General features: G+C 48.4%; 1 protein-coding gene across 1 annotated transcript; it reads right to left on the minus strand.

Annotated features, from left to right (window-relative positions):
- Window positions 1–273: 273 nt before the first annotated feature.
- Window positions 274–1,007, minus strand: LOC123440327. The gene is made up of 2 exons (XM_045116899.1): window positions 897–1,007; window positions 274–809 (listed from the first exon to the last, which is right to left on the minus strand). Exons 1-2 carry the CDS (start codon window positions 967–969, stop codon window positions 673–675), a joined length of 210 nt encoding a protein of 69 aa, XP_044972834.1. The 5' UTR covers window positions 970–1,007; the 3' UTR covers window positions 274–672.
- Between the last annotated feature and the right edge of the window lie 13,246 nt (window positions 1,008–14,253).

Raw genomic sequence — 14,253 nt, forward strand, 5'->3', positions numbered from 1 at the left:
ATGCACAGCATCCCGCCAGCCGCCTCGGGTGCTGGCGGCAGGTGCCACCTGCCCGGCTGGCCGCCTCGCCGGGTGGCGGCGGGGCCCAGCCGCCTCGGCCCGTGACGGCAGGTGCCACGCGTCACCTGGCGCGCCTGCCGTCACGAAAAACGAGGGTCTTTTCTCGCATTTCATACCGTATATGGTTTTTTTTGACAATAACATTCGGCTAGTGGTCTTTTTGACAAAAATTCCGCAAAGCAAACATCAACGGAAACAGCACAGAAATGGCAATGAGAGTTCAAAATAAATGCTGAATATTATTTCCTTTCTTTTTCGACTCGAGCAATGGGGGTTTTAAAAGAGCCGCATCCAGGTGCAGTCTTAGACAGAAAACGACGCGTCAATCAACCAAAACTCAAAAGAGGGGTGCGCTCGAAGAAAGCCCATCACCACACTCGTCAAGCCGCAAACGCAGTGGCCTCGCTCTCTCGTCCCAGCAGCAGCTCCAAAAGAGGCGCTGGACGAAGGCCGGATGAACTGTAAACAACCCCTGTACTGTGCTTTACATCAGAATCATACTACCATATGCTACTCCCATGCTGTTACTGGTTCACCTCCCATGGAGCCAGACACGGCGACACCGCCGTGCCGGCCGTTCCTTATTCAGGGGGCGCCGCGCCGATGCTCCGATCACCGCTTCAGCCTGAGCACGGGCGTGGGCGTGGGCGGCGGCAGGCCGTGGGACTCGACGAGGATCGACCACAGCACGTGCACGTCCTCGCACTGGCACGACTTGACGTCGTCGTACAGGATGTAGATCCCCCTCTCTGTAAACAGCAAACAAGAACACGATCAGAAGCAGGAAAGAAGAACAGAGACTGTATCTGAAGCAACAAGCAGGAGGACGGACGTACTCTTCCGCGGCACGGTGTTCATGTTGCACCAGAGCTTCCTGAGCGGGGAGACGAGGGACCGGAGCCACCCCATGCTGAGCGCCGTGGGCCGTCCTCTGCCCCCCGACCTTTATACGCCCCCAGCAATGGCTGGTGGCCAGGAGCTGGTGGCGTGGTGGTGGTGGTGGTGCGCGTGTAATGTATGCATCGAGTCGGACGGACTGGCGGTAAAGTGACCAGAGAGGCTTCGTTCGTCTGGCTTGCTTTACACTTGGGTAAAGCCTCGCGCACGCACACTGTTCTTCCTTCCTGCTCGGTGGTCACCGGAGTGAGCGGTCTGCCTCCCCTGCCACACCAGACTCCCTTGCGGCCCAATCAATCGGTCGATCCATCGTGTGCGCGGCGGTGATCTCCGTACGGTGCGTGGTCGTTTTCCCGGATCTATTTTCTGCCCCCCGCGCGCAAGTACGTGTGAGTGTGACCCGCCTTCCCTCGCACGCTCGCTCGCGCTCCCGACGGTGGTGAGTGGTGACTAGTACTAGAAGCTTTTTCCGAGGCTTCTCCCCTTTTCATTACTTTCATAACGGAAATACGACGTTTTTGAAACCAGAACCAAAAAAAAAAGAGAAAGGGAAAAAAATGAGCTCGTAACAATACCAGAAAACCCACCGTTTATGCATGTCATCACGAACATAAACTGTGAGGCAAAAACCTGATATCATCCGTCACTGCGCACAGACCAAAAGCTAAACTACCACATGACAGTACCGCTAACAAAGTTCCATACAACCACATACAGACGAGGCTCATAAAAGAGCACAGAACATAATAGGAACCCCAGACTAAAAGAGCCTTCATCATGAGCAAAATAAACTGTCTCTCAGAATGCCTGCATGTAACCAGCAAGAGCCACCATCAAGAAATCACTATCTTCAACTACACTTACCACTCCTCCCAGCCTTCTTCCTCATCAGCCTGTTCGGTAGACTCTGGTCTCGGAGGTCCACATAGCAGCAGCATGTGGGATGCGTTTTCTTTCAGCAATTTAGCTCCCTTCTTGACCATCTCCGCCACCACAGGTTTTTGCAGACCTGCCCAATATTCAATAAACGCAGAGGTTGTGAAAATAATTTCAAAGGGAGTATTGATCCACTTCTTTTCAAAGGTAGCCCGATTCCGAGCCAACCAGATAGACCAGCAAACTGCAGCTAAGCCAACAATATATATATCACACAAGACAGGCAAAAAAGCATACAACCAAGAGTAAACTTGCCAAATTGATTTTGGAATATAGTTGGTACCAAACACAACACCTACAGTCCTCCAAACTACCTTGGCTACCGAGCACCCAAAGAACAAATGCTGAGCCGATTCAGGTTCATCACAAAAAGCGCGCTCATCGAATTCATCCGTGAGAATCGGGACATCTTCGCATGGAAGCCCTCTGACATGCCGGGTGTACCGAGAGAATTCACTGAGCACCATCTTAATATTGACCCAAAATGCAAACATGTCCAACAATACCTTCGCAGGTTTAACGAGGAGCGACGGAAGGCGATTGGAGAGGAAGTCGCCCGTCTTTTAGCCGCCGGGTTCATTGTGGAAGTCTTTCACCCCAAATGGCTAGCTAACCCGGTGTTAGTACTCAAGAAGAATGGCACGTTCCGTATGTGTATTGACTATACGGACCTCAACAGAGCTTGTCCCAAGGATCCTTTCGCTCTTCCCCGCATCGACCAAATCATTGACTCGGTGGCGGGATGCGAACGATTGTGCTTTTTGGACGCTTATTCAGGTTATCATCAGATCAAAATGGTTGTGGAAGATCAGGAGAAGACTGCCTTCATAACCCCCTTCGGGGCCTTTTGCTATGTGTCCATGCCGTTCGGTCTCAAGAGCGCAGGGGCGACTTACCAACGCTGCATCCAGAATTGTCTTCATAGCCAAATTGGCTGCAATGTTCATGCCTATGTTGACGACATTGTGATCAAGACCCGCCGGGAGGAGACACTTATGGAAGACCTTAAGGAAACCCTTTGATAATTTACGGGTATATCAGATGAAGCTAAATCCTACCAAGTGCATTTTCGGCGTACCTGCGGGAAAACTACTGGGTTTCTTGGTATCGGAGCGCGGCATCGAGGCTAACCCGGACAAAATTGAAGCGGTTACTTCCCTCGGCAAGCCGACGAATGTTAACCAAGTTCAGCGATTGGCGGGTCGTATTGCGGCTCTCAGTCGTTTCGTGAGCCGCCTCGGAGAAAAGGCGATTCCTCTTTATCAATTGTTAAGAAAGTCCGACCGATTCGTGTGGACAGAGGAGGCTGACGAGACATTTCAGGCCTTGAAACATCAATTGGTTAACCCGCCGGTCCTGGCGGCCCCGACTGAAAAGGAGCCTATGCTCCTGTATATCGCCGCGAATTCCAAAGCGGTCAGCGTGGCTGTGGTCGTCGAAAGAAAGGAGGAAGGAAAGGAATACCCGGTACAACGCCCGGTGTACTTTATCAGTGAGGTGTTAACTCTTTCCAAACAGCGATACCCACATTGGCAGAAACTGGTCTATGGGGTGTTCATGGCGAGTCGAAAGCTTAAACGTTATTTCCAGGAACACCCGATCACCGTGGTCAGTTCCGCGCCCCTCGGTGACGTCATCCAAAACCGCGAGGCAACAGGGCGAATCGCCAAATGGGCAATAGAACTTGGGTCACATCACATACAGTATACCCCCCGCACGGCCATCAAGTCCCAGGCACTAGTTGATTTCGTCAATGATTGGACGGAGCTTCAGGCTCCGGAAGATCGGCCTGACCTTACCTATTGGACTATTTATTTTGATGGATCCAGGCAGTTGGAGGGCTCGGGGGCGGGTGTGGTGTTGATATCCTCTCAAGGAGATAAGTTCTGCTACGTCCTCCGGCTCATGTTCCCTTGCACAAATAATGCGGCAGAGTATGAAGCTGTGCTTCACGGTTTGCGACTGGCAAAAGAGATGAACCTAACCCGAGTCAGATGCTTTGGGGATTCAGATTTGGTGGCACAACAGGTTTCGGGCACCTGGGACTCTCGAGATCCTATGATGGCGGCTTACAAGCGAGCTGTATCTGACGTGGCGGGCTATTTTCATGGGTACCAGGTTGATCATGTTGATCGGCGACTCAACGAAGCAGCTGATGCCCTCTCGCGACTCGGCTCACAGAGAAAACCGGTCCCCCCTAATGTTTTCTTGGATGTCCTGCATAAACCGTCCGTGACTGTACCCACGGAGGAGGAATTGGCGATACCAGATCCCGAGTCTCAGCTTGTGGCGGCTCTCCATGTCGCTCCGGATTGGGCTCTTCCTTATCTAGCTTATCTTGCTCGTGGCGAGTTACCCACTGACGAAGTTTTGGCCCGCCAGATTGTTCGGCGTAGCAAGTCCATGGTCATCATTAATGGCGAGCTATATAAACGAAGTGCTTCAGGGGTCTTTCAGCGGTGTGTTTCTTCCGAGATAGGATGCATAATCCTAAATGACATCCATTCTGGAGACTGCGGACATCACGCCGGGTCACGTTCTTTGGTATCAAAAGCCTTTCGACACGGTTTCTTCTGGTTGACGGCTCACACAGATGCAGAAGATATAGTACGGCGGTGTGAGGGGTGCCAACGATATGGGAGACAGGCTCATGTGCCGGCTCAAGAATTGAGGATGATCCCCATAACTTGGCCTTTCGCGGTCTGGGGGCTGGACATGGTCGGTCCCTTTAAGATGTCCTCCAACAAGAAAACTCACTTATTGGTGGCGGTTGATAAATTCACTAAATGGATTGAGGCGGAACCTGTTGGAGCTTGCGATGCGGAGACTGCGGTCAAATTTCTGAAGAAGCTGATTTTCCGTTTTGGATATCCACACAGTATCATCATGGACAATGGTACTAACTTTTCCCAAGGAGCGATGCTGGATTTCTGTCGCCGTGAACATATCCGGCTTGATATCTCTGCAGTTGCTCACCCGCAGTCAAACGGGCAGGCCGAGCGGGCGAATCAGGAAGTATTGCGAGGGATCAAACCTCGGCTCATAATTCCCCTGGAAAGAACTCCAGGATGTTGGGTGGAGGAGTTACCTTCGGTATTATGGAGCATCCGGACCACCCCGAATCGGTCCACGGGGTTCACCCCTTTCTTTTTGGTCTATGGAGCAGAAGCCGTCCTCCCTACCGACATAAGGCATGATTCTCTTAGAGTCGCCGCATATGTGGAGCGAGACAACGAGTTGGCGCGTCAGGACTCTTTGGATGCCTTGGAAGAGGCACGTGACTTAGCAGCGGCTTGTTCGGCGATCTATCAGCAAGATCTGCGGCGTTATCATAGTCGCCGGGTGAAGAGTCGGACTTTCCAGGAAGGCGATTTGGTGCTTCGTGTGATACAAGATCGGGCACGCATGCACAAGCTTTCGCCCCCTTGGGAGGGGCCTTTCGTTGTCAGCAAGAACCTCCGCAATGGCTCTTACTACTTGATGGATCTTCGGCCTGATCGACCGACTACGGGGGCTGAGTCAACTCGCCCTTGGAATATTGCCCATTTGCGGCCTTACTACACTTGAGTTCTTAAAACTCCATGCTTTGTAAGTTTTTCAGTTTCATTATGGAATAATATAATGTTTCCCTGACTTGGGGGCTTCTTCTTTAAAAAAAAAAGAGAGCAATTTCATGCATCCTGTTGCGACCTTATGAGCCGACAGAACATGCATTAAGGGTGGGTGCACGAGCTTTCTGATTCGCCTCCCCCTGTCGCGACCGTATGAGCCGACGAAACCTGCATTAAGGGTGGGTGCACGAGCTTTTTGACTCGCTTCCCCCTGTCGCGACCGTATGAGCCGACGAAACCTGCATTAAGGATGGGTGCACGAGCTTTTTGACTCGCCTCCCCCTGTCGCGACCGTATGAGCCGACGAAACCTGCATTAAGGGTGGGTGCACGAGCTTTTTGACTCGCCTCCCCCTGTCGCGACCGTATGAGCCGACGAAACTTGCATTAAGGGTGGGTGCACGAGCTTTTTGACTCGCCTCCCCCTGTCGCGACCGTATGAGCCGACGAAACCTGCATTAAGGGTGGGTGCACGAGCTTTCTGACTCGCCTCCCCCTGTCGCGACCGTATGAGCCGACGAAACCTGCATTAAGGGTGGGTGCACGAGCTTTCTGACTCGCCTCCCCCTGTCACGACCGTATGAGCCGACGAAACCTGCATTAAGGGTGGGTGCACGAGCTTTCTGACTCGCCTCCCCCTGTCGCGACCGTATGAGCCGACGAAACCTGCATTAAGGGTGGCTGCACGAGCTTTCTGACTCGCCTCCCCCTGTCGCGACCGTATGAGCCGACGAAACCTGCATTAAGGGTGGGTGCACGAGCTTTCTGACTCGCCTCCCCCTGTCGCGATCGTATGAGCCGACGAAACCTGCATTAAGGGTGGGTGCACGAGCTTTCTGACTCGCCTCCCTCTGTCGCGACCGTATGAGCCGACAAAATTACTCGTGTTATGATTTGACCTTGGAGATTTTTATCCTCACTGCATATTCGTTGAAACTATTTGTAGTTCTTTTGTTTTCACAGATAATGTGTTCAAGGTTTCATCCTTGGCGGGTTGAGCATTACAGGCGATTCTGATAAAGATTAACAAAATATTTTAAACCGCCTCGAAAGCGGTATAAGGGTTTTTTTTTTGCAGAAGATGTCATCAAAAGATAGTATTGACTATTACATGGCTCTTGGGCCCAATTCAAGGAAAATCTATTCCGCTAAGTCCTGGCGTGAGCTCTGACCAGCTTCGATTTGTAAATCGCCCAAGACCCAATTGCATCTGGACAAAGAGGCAAAATCGTCTTCATCGGTCAAGATTGATGCCAGGTCTGTTTCCCAGTCGAAGGGATTCTTGGGTCGCCGAGGGATTAGGTTGGTCACCACGAAGGTTGGCGGGCTGATTTTCTTATTCTTATCATTGTAAGCCGCCTGATATTTTGTCAAGTCAAGGCTGGCGGCAAGTTGAGTGGCGGCCAGCCGAGAATCTTTGACAACCTTCTGGTAGTCTTCTTCCACGAACTCCGAGGCGTCATCTTTAAGCTGAGGGAAGCCGGCAGCTACTTCTTCCAAATTAATTTCCGGAGCGTACGCCAAGCAGCGACTCAGAGCCGTCAGGACACCCTTCCGGGCGGCTGATCGGGTTAACTCGCCGATCTGGGGAGAAAGTGTGGATAGATATCCAAGCACCTTCTTGATGGAAGTTATGGGCTCTTTTGCACCTATCACGGCTTTGACGGTCAGCACACTGCCTGTGTACAGTTGTTCCGTTAGTGTATAGATTGCCTTCAGCATCAACACGCAGTCATCTTGCAGATTGGCGACTCTCGAGCCTGGGATTGAATAACCGGTAAGTTAACATTAAGGAATTTGCCCAAGGAAGAGGATAAGATTGGAGAGTTAGGTAAAGCTTACCAAAGATGGCTTGTGTCATGTTGGAGATATGGCGCTTTAAGCCGGATAGCTCCTGCTGCACAGTTGCCAGCTTTGCTTCTGCTTTTTCGGCTCTCGTCAAAGCCGCGCTGTGGTCAGCCTGAGTTCTTTCTAACTCGGCTTTGAGATTTTCCAATTCAACCAGAGCCAACTTATATTTGTCTTCCGACTGAGTTCGGGCATCTTGTTGGTCAGCCAAGTTTTTCCTTAAGTCGCCCAGGGCCAGTTCGGTCTGGGCAAGGCTTTCCTGTTCAAAATTTAAAACAAAGACAAGTCTCATCAATATTGCAAGGCAATACCCCTGACACTTGGGGGCTAATGTATAATTTTCAAGAAAGATCATACAGAAATCAAGACCCGGCTCATCCTTTTACTGATGAGCCGGCCCATTGGGGGTTAATGGAGATAGTATAGAGTATAAAATTTTACCTCATGCTTGTTATTTAACATCTTTAGCAGATTATTTTCCATCTCACAACTCGCTTCCAGGCGACTTGCGAAGCCAGAACAGAGTTCTTTAAACTCCAGACTTGCATAGTCAGAAAGTTTCGCCTTGGAAGGCCCAGACTCGGGAATTGATGGAGAAGGGGATGCTATATGTTTGGAGAGGATTGTCGCTGCCGGCTTGGAGAAACCAAAACCAGTAATGACCACAGCATCTGGGTCATCAGCTGTCGCCATTACGACCGGTGATCTAGGGACATCCGTTGATCCTTTGGGCGACTCAGGAGGGTTTGCTTGAATTGTCGGCTCGTTTTGACTCGGATCTTCTTGAGTCGGAGTAGCTTTCCTTGGAAGTTCAGAAGTGGCGTCAGGGATTGATCCACTGGTCTTCCTCTTTTTGGCTTGCGCCCTAATGAAAGAGATAGGTGTGTTAAAAAATTAAAAAGAGTGCTATTCTCAAGGATCAGGACAAGAAACTTACCCCGGGACTCGGATCATTGGTGGAAGGGTCGACATCACTGAGTCGCCAGAAGTAGGGGGAGAATCCTGCAGAATTTGTACATCGATAATACAGGCGGGTTATGACTATGATCCAAAGCAACACGAACAATGGTTGCTCAAATAAAAAAAAGGAGGTACCTCGCTTGGTCTTCTTTTGTTCGTTGTTGGCAAGCCAGGTGTTAGGTCGCCAGAGTGACTTCGCGTTTTCCGTTTCGAGGCGTGCTGCGTTTTCTTCAGTAAGAAATTTGGGTCCAAATGGGCATTTGGATGTGAGAGAGGTACTTTCCCACATATTCGCCGGGCTAGCTTAGGTGGAGAAGGAGATGAATCGGAGGAGACGGAAATTACCTCGACAGAGTCTTCCTGGCTTTCATTATCTTCATTCTATTATAAGAGGAGTGAGAGATAAATAAAAGTTAAAAGGTGATAGGTGGCGAGTGAAAAAGAGGACAGATTGGTACCTCAGAGAGTGCGTCGCCAGCTTGAGATTCGTCGACTTCAGATGGCTCGGCCGCAGTAGATTTACCTTTGCCTTTGTTTTTCTTGGAAGGCGGCTTAGCACTCTTCATGGCTTGTTTCTTAGGTCTCCTAGACCAGAACTTGTCGCCTTTCTGGAAAGGGATATGGCATGAAGTCATGATGGCAGTAAAACAGATGGAATAAAAAGTTGAGGGCGAGTTAGCTTTGGTTACCTTGGGTGCCGGGTTAATCTTGCAGAAGGGCTTAAGGCCGATTTGGCTGCATTTTGCTGCAGGTTCGCCGGTCAGTTTCCTGATGATGGTGACGATGTCTTTTTCCGTTAATGTTGTGTGGAAGTAGCATTGGGGATGATCCAGAGTACCGTCAAATTCGCACATCAGGCCATCTCGGCGGCTCAGAGGAAGGATCCGCCATTCGACCCAGCAGCGGATCAAGTCAACCCCGGTGAGACCGTTGTTCGTCAAGGATCTCAGTTCGGACAGAATTGGGATGAAGTCCGACTCTTCTTCCTCGGTGAGCTTGTCAGGGTGCTTAAAATTGATCGGAAGGCGGGTTGGCCTGTAGCCCAGAAGTTTGTTCTCGCCGGCAGGGGATGTTTCTTTGCAATAAAACCAAGATTCACCCCAGCCTTTGGGGTGGCTAGGCATAGTGAGTGAAGGAAACGGACTGTCCCTGCGACGCTGGACGTTGACCCCGCCAAGTTCCAAACTGGGGCCATTGTGGAATTCCGTCTGGCGATTCAAGTGGAAAAAGTACCAAAACAGAGGGACGGAAGGCTCGATCCGCAAATAAGCTTCGCAAAGGACTTGGAATTGACTTAGATTGCTTATGGAATTGGGTCCCAAATCCTGGAGTCGGACATTCATGAAGTGCAGAGCGTCCCTAAGGAATTTAGATCCGGGCGGTTTAAAACCCCGTTCCAAGTGTTCCACAAAAACTACTATCTCCCCTTCCTTGGGGTTGGGGAGGTCTTCTCCGAACCCGGTGCGCCATCCAATGACGTATTGAGGATCCAAGCAGCCCGCTTTCACGTAATTCGCCAAAACAGCATCATCGACTTTGGTAGGAAGCCAATCGCTCTTGAAAACGGCACCCATGCTACAAATAGGTAAGAATATGGTATTACATGTCTCGAACATTTACTATGTGAATCGGGATCAGCTCTTGCTTAACCCGCCGGACTAGGAGGCCGGGTTGGGCTGATGTGGCGACTTATCGGAGCAGGGCTATTCTCAGAAGCGATGTTACTGTGGGTGATGAAATTTATTCTTCCCGAAACACTAAGGGAAGGACGAAGTTTCCAAACAGCTTTTTACAAACAGTGAATGAGGAATGGATCTGTTGAACAGATATAAAAACTTGCGGATATGGCTAAAACATGAACGATGTGTGATCTGGGTGGTGCATCATGTTTGAAGAAACTAGTGTGTTTAGAAAATTCGCAAGAGCACAGATGGATAAGATTATCCAAGGCACTGGGTGCCCAAATGGCGCTCGGACTAAATCAGTTCGAGGGTAATAGATGGTTGCGAGCGGAGGGCTTCGGAACTATAGCAATGGCGGAAGCATGGCAATGGCGGAAGCATGAACAAAAAATAAATCTACCTTTAAAGAAGGGGAAACAGTGGCCTAACCTGAAGATCTTGGTCGAAGAAGATTGGCGGTGATGGAGGCTGTTGGAGAAGCGCAGGGGTCCCGGAGAATGAAGGGACCCTCGGCGGCGGCGGAGCCTGGCAACAGCGACGGCTTGCGGGTGGCGCTGGAGCTCCTCGAACGGCGACGGCTTGCGGGCGGCACCGGAGCTCCTCGAACGGCGACGGCTTGCGGGCAGCACTGGAGTTCTTCGGACGGGGGTGGAGCTTGCGGCCGGCGGCGAAGCCTTCGGGATGCGGAGTGTCTCTTCTCGCTGTAATGATGGTGGAGGGACTGACGAGACTGGTAGGTGGCCGGTGTCAGCCCTGTCCCTTCCGCCTATTTATCAGGACGGGCGCGGGGATCGAGGCGCCGTGAGCGGGAACCGTCGAGGAAGAAAAGATTCGCCATGATGACGTCCGAAAATTTTGGGATAATGATGCACTAAAAGATCCGTTGGGATTGTGTTGGAGTTCCCGAAAATCGAGGGCTAAGGAAAGTGCTGACGGGAAATGCATTGGCGGCTCAAAGAATTTTTCCGGTACCAGTTGGCGAGTTAAAATTTCTGGCGTCTGGAGGAACACAGAGGAGTGAATCACCTTCAACTAAAACGGAAGCATTGGCATGAAGATTCAAGTCAATTTGGGGCCTAATGTTGGGGATATTGCCTGTTAAGTGACCCGCCGAATATGGGCCGGGTTACTTGTAAGGCGATTCATCCTTTAGGGCTAGTTGGGCCTCAGCCTGGGCGGTTCAAAGTCGCAGGATGGTTATGATTTATGGAAGGTCTCTGGGTTTTGCAAGACGGCGACTTAGAGACCGCGGTGGTCACGATTTGTAAAGAGGAAGGGACTCTTGTAAAACCCTAAGGCTTCGACCTATATATATAAAGGCGAGTCTGGAGGGGGAGAGGTAGGTTAGAAATCATCGAGTGCTAGATTTAGGCGAGTTACGCCTTTCTTGTAATCGAATCCATATCAATACACACCAAAGCAGGACGTAGGCTATTACCTCCTCACAGGGGCCGAACCTGGGTAAATCGCCGTGTCTCTCCCGCTTAACCCCTTTTGAGTCGCCACCAAGGTGCGATGGCTCCAGTACTAAGTCCTTTCTCGAGGACATCTGCCGTGACAAAACCACGACAAGGATCCAATCTCACAATTGAACATTTCAGCATAATTTCTCATAGTTTCATCATCAGCACCTACTGAGAGAAATCTCACTTTTCAAAAAGTTGATTTTCAAGCCTGACATAACCTCAAACGGATAAAGCAATAATTTGATATTCAGTATCATCAGCATATTGAAGTATAGCAACCCCATGCTCCACTAAATCTGCTGCTAACCCAGTAAACAAACCATTCTCCTGTGCCTTAAGGACCATCCTTGTAAGACAATCAACAGCCAGGTTAAAGAGGAAAGGACAAAGGGAGTCACCCTGTCTTACTCCTTTGGCACTCTGGAAATATTCTCCCACCTCATCATTTAACTTCACACTAATGGTGCCACCTACCAAAATCCTCCGAACCCAATCTATCCATCGGGTGTCAAAGTTTCTTTTGCTATGGCAATCCAACAGGAATTCCCAGTTAACTTTATCATATGCTTTCTCAAAATCAAGTTTGAGCACAATCCCTGTTTTCTTACGGACATACGTATGATGCAAAATTTCATGTAATGACATGACCCCGTCCATAATATCTCTGCTCTTGATAAAAGCATTCTGATGCCTACTAAACAGAATATCCACAAAAGGTTCCAATCTGATAGTAAGCACTTTTGTAATCAACTTGTAAACACATCTTAAAAGGCATATAGGTTTGAACTGTTGTATCTTGCTAGCTCCAACCACTTTAGTTAACAGTGTTATTATACCATAGTTAAGCCTCTCTACATCAAGCTTATTCTTGTAAAACCATTCAAAAAGCAACATCACATCATTTTTAACAATGTCCCAGCAGGATTGAAAAAATTCAATCGGAATGTTATCAGGTCCAGGGGCCTTACTGTGTTTCATCGAGAACAAGGCATTTTTAACCTCCGTGTCTGAAAAAGGTATGAGGAGGATAAAATTCTCAATATCCCCCAACTTCTCCTTGTCACCCCACATATTACTATCTATCTTACATAAGTTTCCAAGAGCAGGCCCAAACAAATCTTTATAAAATTCAGTGGCATGTTTAAGCAGGTTCTTATCCCCTTCAATCACCATATCTCCACAACTAAGCAAAATAATCGTATTCCTCCTTCTCCTTCCATTCACCGTTCTGTGGAAGTATTCAGTGTTACTATCCCCTTTTAGCAACCAATTATCATGCGATTTTTGCAACCAAGACACCTCTTCTTCTAGTAACAAGTTGTTTAATTCCACTAGCATCTCCACTTTTTTACAGTAAAGCTCACGGCTCAAGGTATCAGTTTCTTGCAACTCTTCAATATGACCTAGTTCCTCCCTTAACCATTTTCTCCTCTTTCTCGCTTTACCAAAGTTATTCGAGCCCCAGCCTTTAAAATATTTTTTAAATCTCTTCAGCTTGATATTCACGATATCAATAGGATTGACAGATTCGACAGGTTGCATCCAAATTTTAGCCACCAGAGTAGTAAAATCAGGTTTATTCAACCAATTTAGATCAAATCTAAAATCTATTTTGCCAAAATTAATGGGCACATTATCATGAGTGTTTAATATCAGGGGACAGTGGTCCGAGACCTCTCTTACAATTTTCCTAACAAAGGTAAAAGGGAAAAGATATTCCCAGGATTTGGACATGAACACTCTATCCAGTTGCTCCAAAGTTGGCTCATGTTGGTTGTTAGACCAAGTATATATACCACCATTCATATCCATCTCACGCAAGGAAAAAGAGTTAATAATGGAGTTAAAAAGATTCGAGGAATGGCCTAGTCTCACCCTCTTGTTTTTCTCACTAGCAAACCTAAGGATGTTAAAGTCTCCTCCTACTATGTAGGGGAAAGTAATGTGACTCATATCGCCGCAAGCTCCGTAAGAAAATCAGTCTTAAACTCTTCGTGCGCTGATCCATAAACCACCAGAATACAACAATTCATCTTAAGATTTTTATTCCACAACTCAAACTTCATAAGGTATTTGCCCACAACACACTCCACCAGATCAAACACATTGTTTCTAAATCCACCTAATATTCCTCCCGACTTCCCTTCTGAAGGAATCCACTTCCAACTAAAGGCTTCTCCGGGGTCAAATTTCCTCAAGAATTTAGAGGAAAAGTCTTTTTTCATAGTCTCCTGAATCCCAACAAAGTCAAATTTATAATCTCTGATCAAATCAGATATATATGTCCCCATGCCTCTCTTCCCAATCCCCCTACAATTCGAGAATATACTAATCATTTTTTCTATTTTTCGAGAGTTGAGTTTTGGTGCTAGGTTTGCCAGGGAGCCATGGCCTTACCTACATCATCCCCCACTTTTTGTTTTTGACTTCTAGTCACAGGTTTAGTAATTGTGATATTCACTTTTTTCCTTTCTTTCTTCCTGGATCTAACTACAATAAAATCATTAACACCCAAGTCCTCATCCCCTACCCACTCTGTATCCAAGGGAGATGCTTCTCGAGCAGCATTAGTGATAAACAACATTTTATCCTATTGTTTATCATTCTTATCAACTTTTTTGGCAATATTAGCTCTCGAAATCTCAAGTTCTCTAATAATATCTATAGATTAAAAATTATCATCAGGAATACTAACACCCATTTGAGCAGCAGCAGATATAATCTCAAGATTTGATAAAACTTCAAAAGAATTACCAGGTGATGTTTTTTTACCTTGCAGATCTCTCTTTTGAGC

The sequence above is a fragment of the Hordeum vulgare genome, chromosome 3H, assembly GCF_904849725.1.
Source record: "Hordeum vulgare subsp. vulgare chromosome 3H, MorexV3_pseudomolecules_assembly, whole genome shotgun sequence".
Classification (NCBI taxonomy): Eukaryota; Viridiplantae; Streptophyta; class Magnoliopsida; order Poales; family Poaceae; genus Hordeum; species Hordeum vulgare.

What these genes read in the sequence shown, in the direction of transcription:
- LOC123440327 (XM_045116899.1), bottom strand. Translation starts at nt 969, where the DNA reads ATGGGGTGGCTCCGGTCCCTCGTCTCCCCGCTCAGGAAGCTCTGGTGC. An exon ending in GAACACCGTGCCGCGGAAGA is followed by an intron (nt 810 to 896) that starts GTACGTCCGTCC and finishes TGCTGTTTACAG; the next exon opens with AGAGGGGGATCTACATCCTG.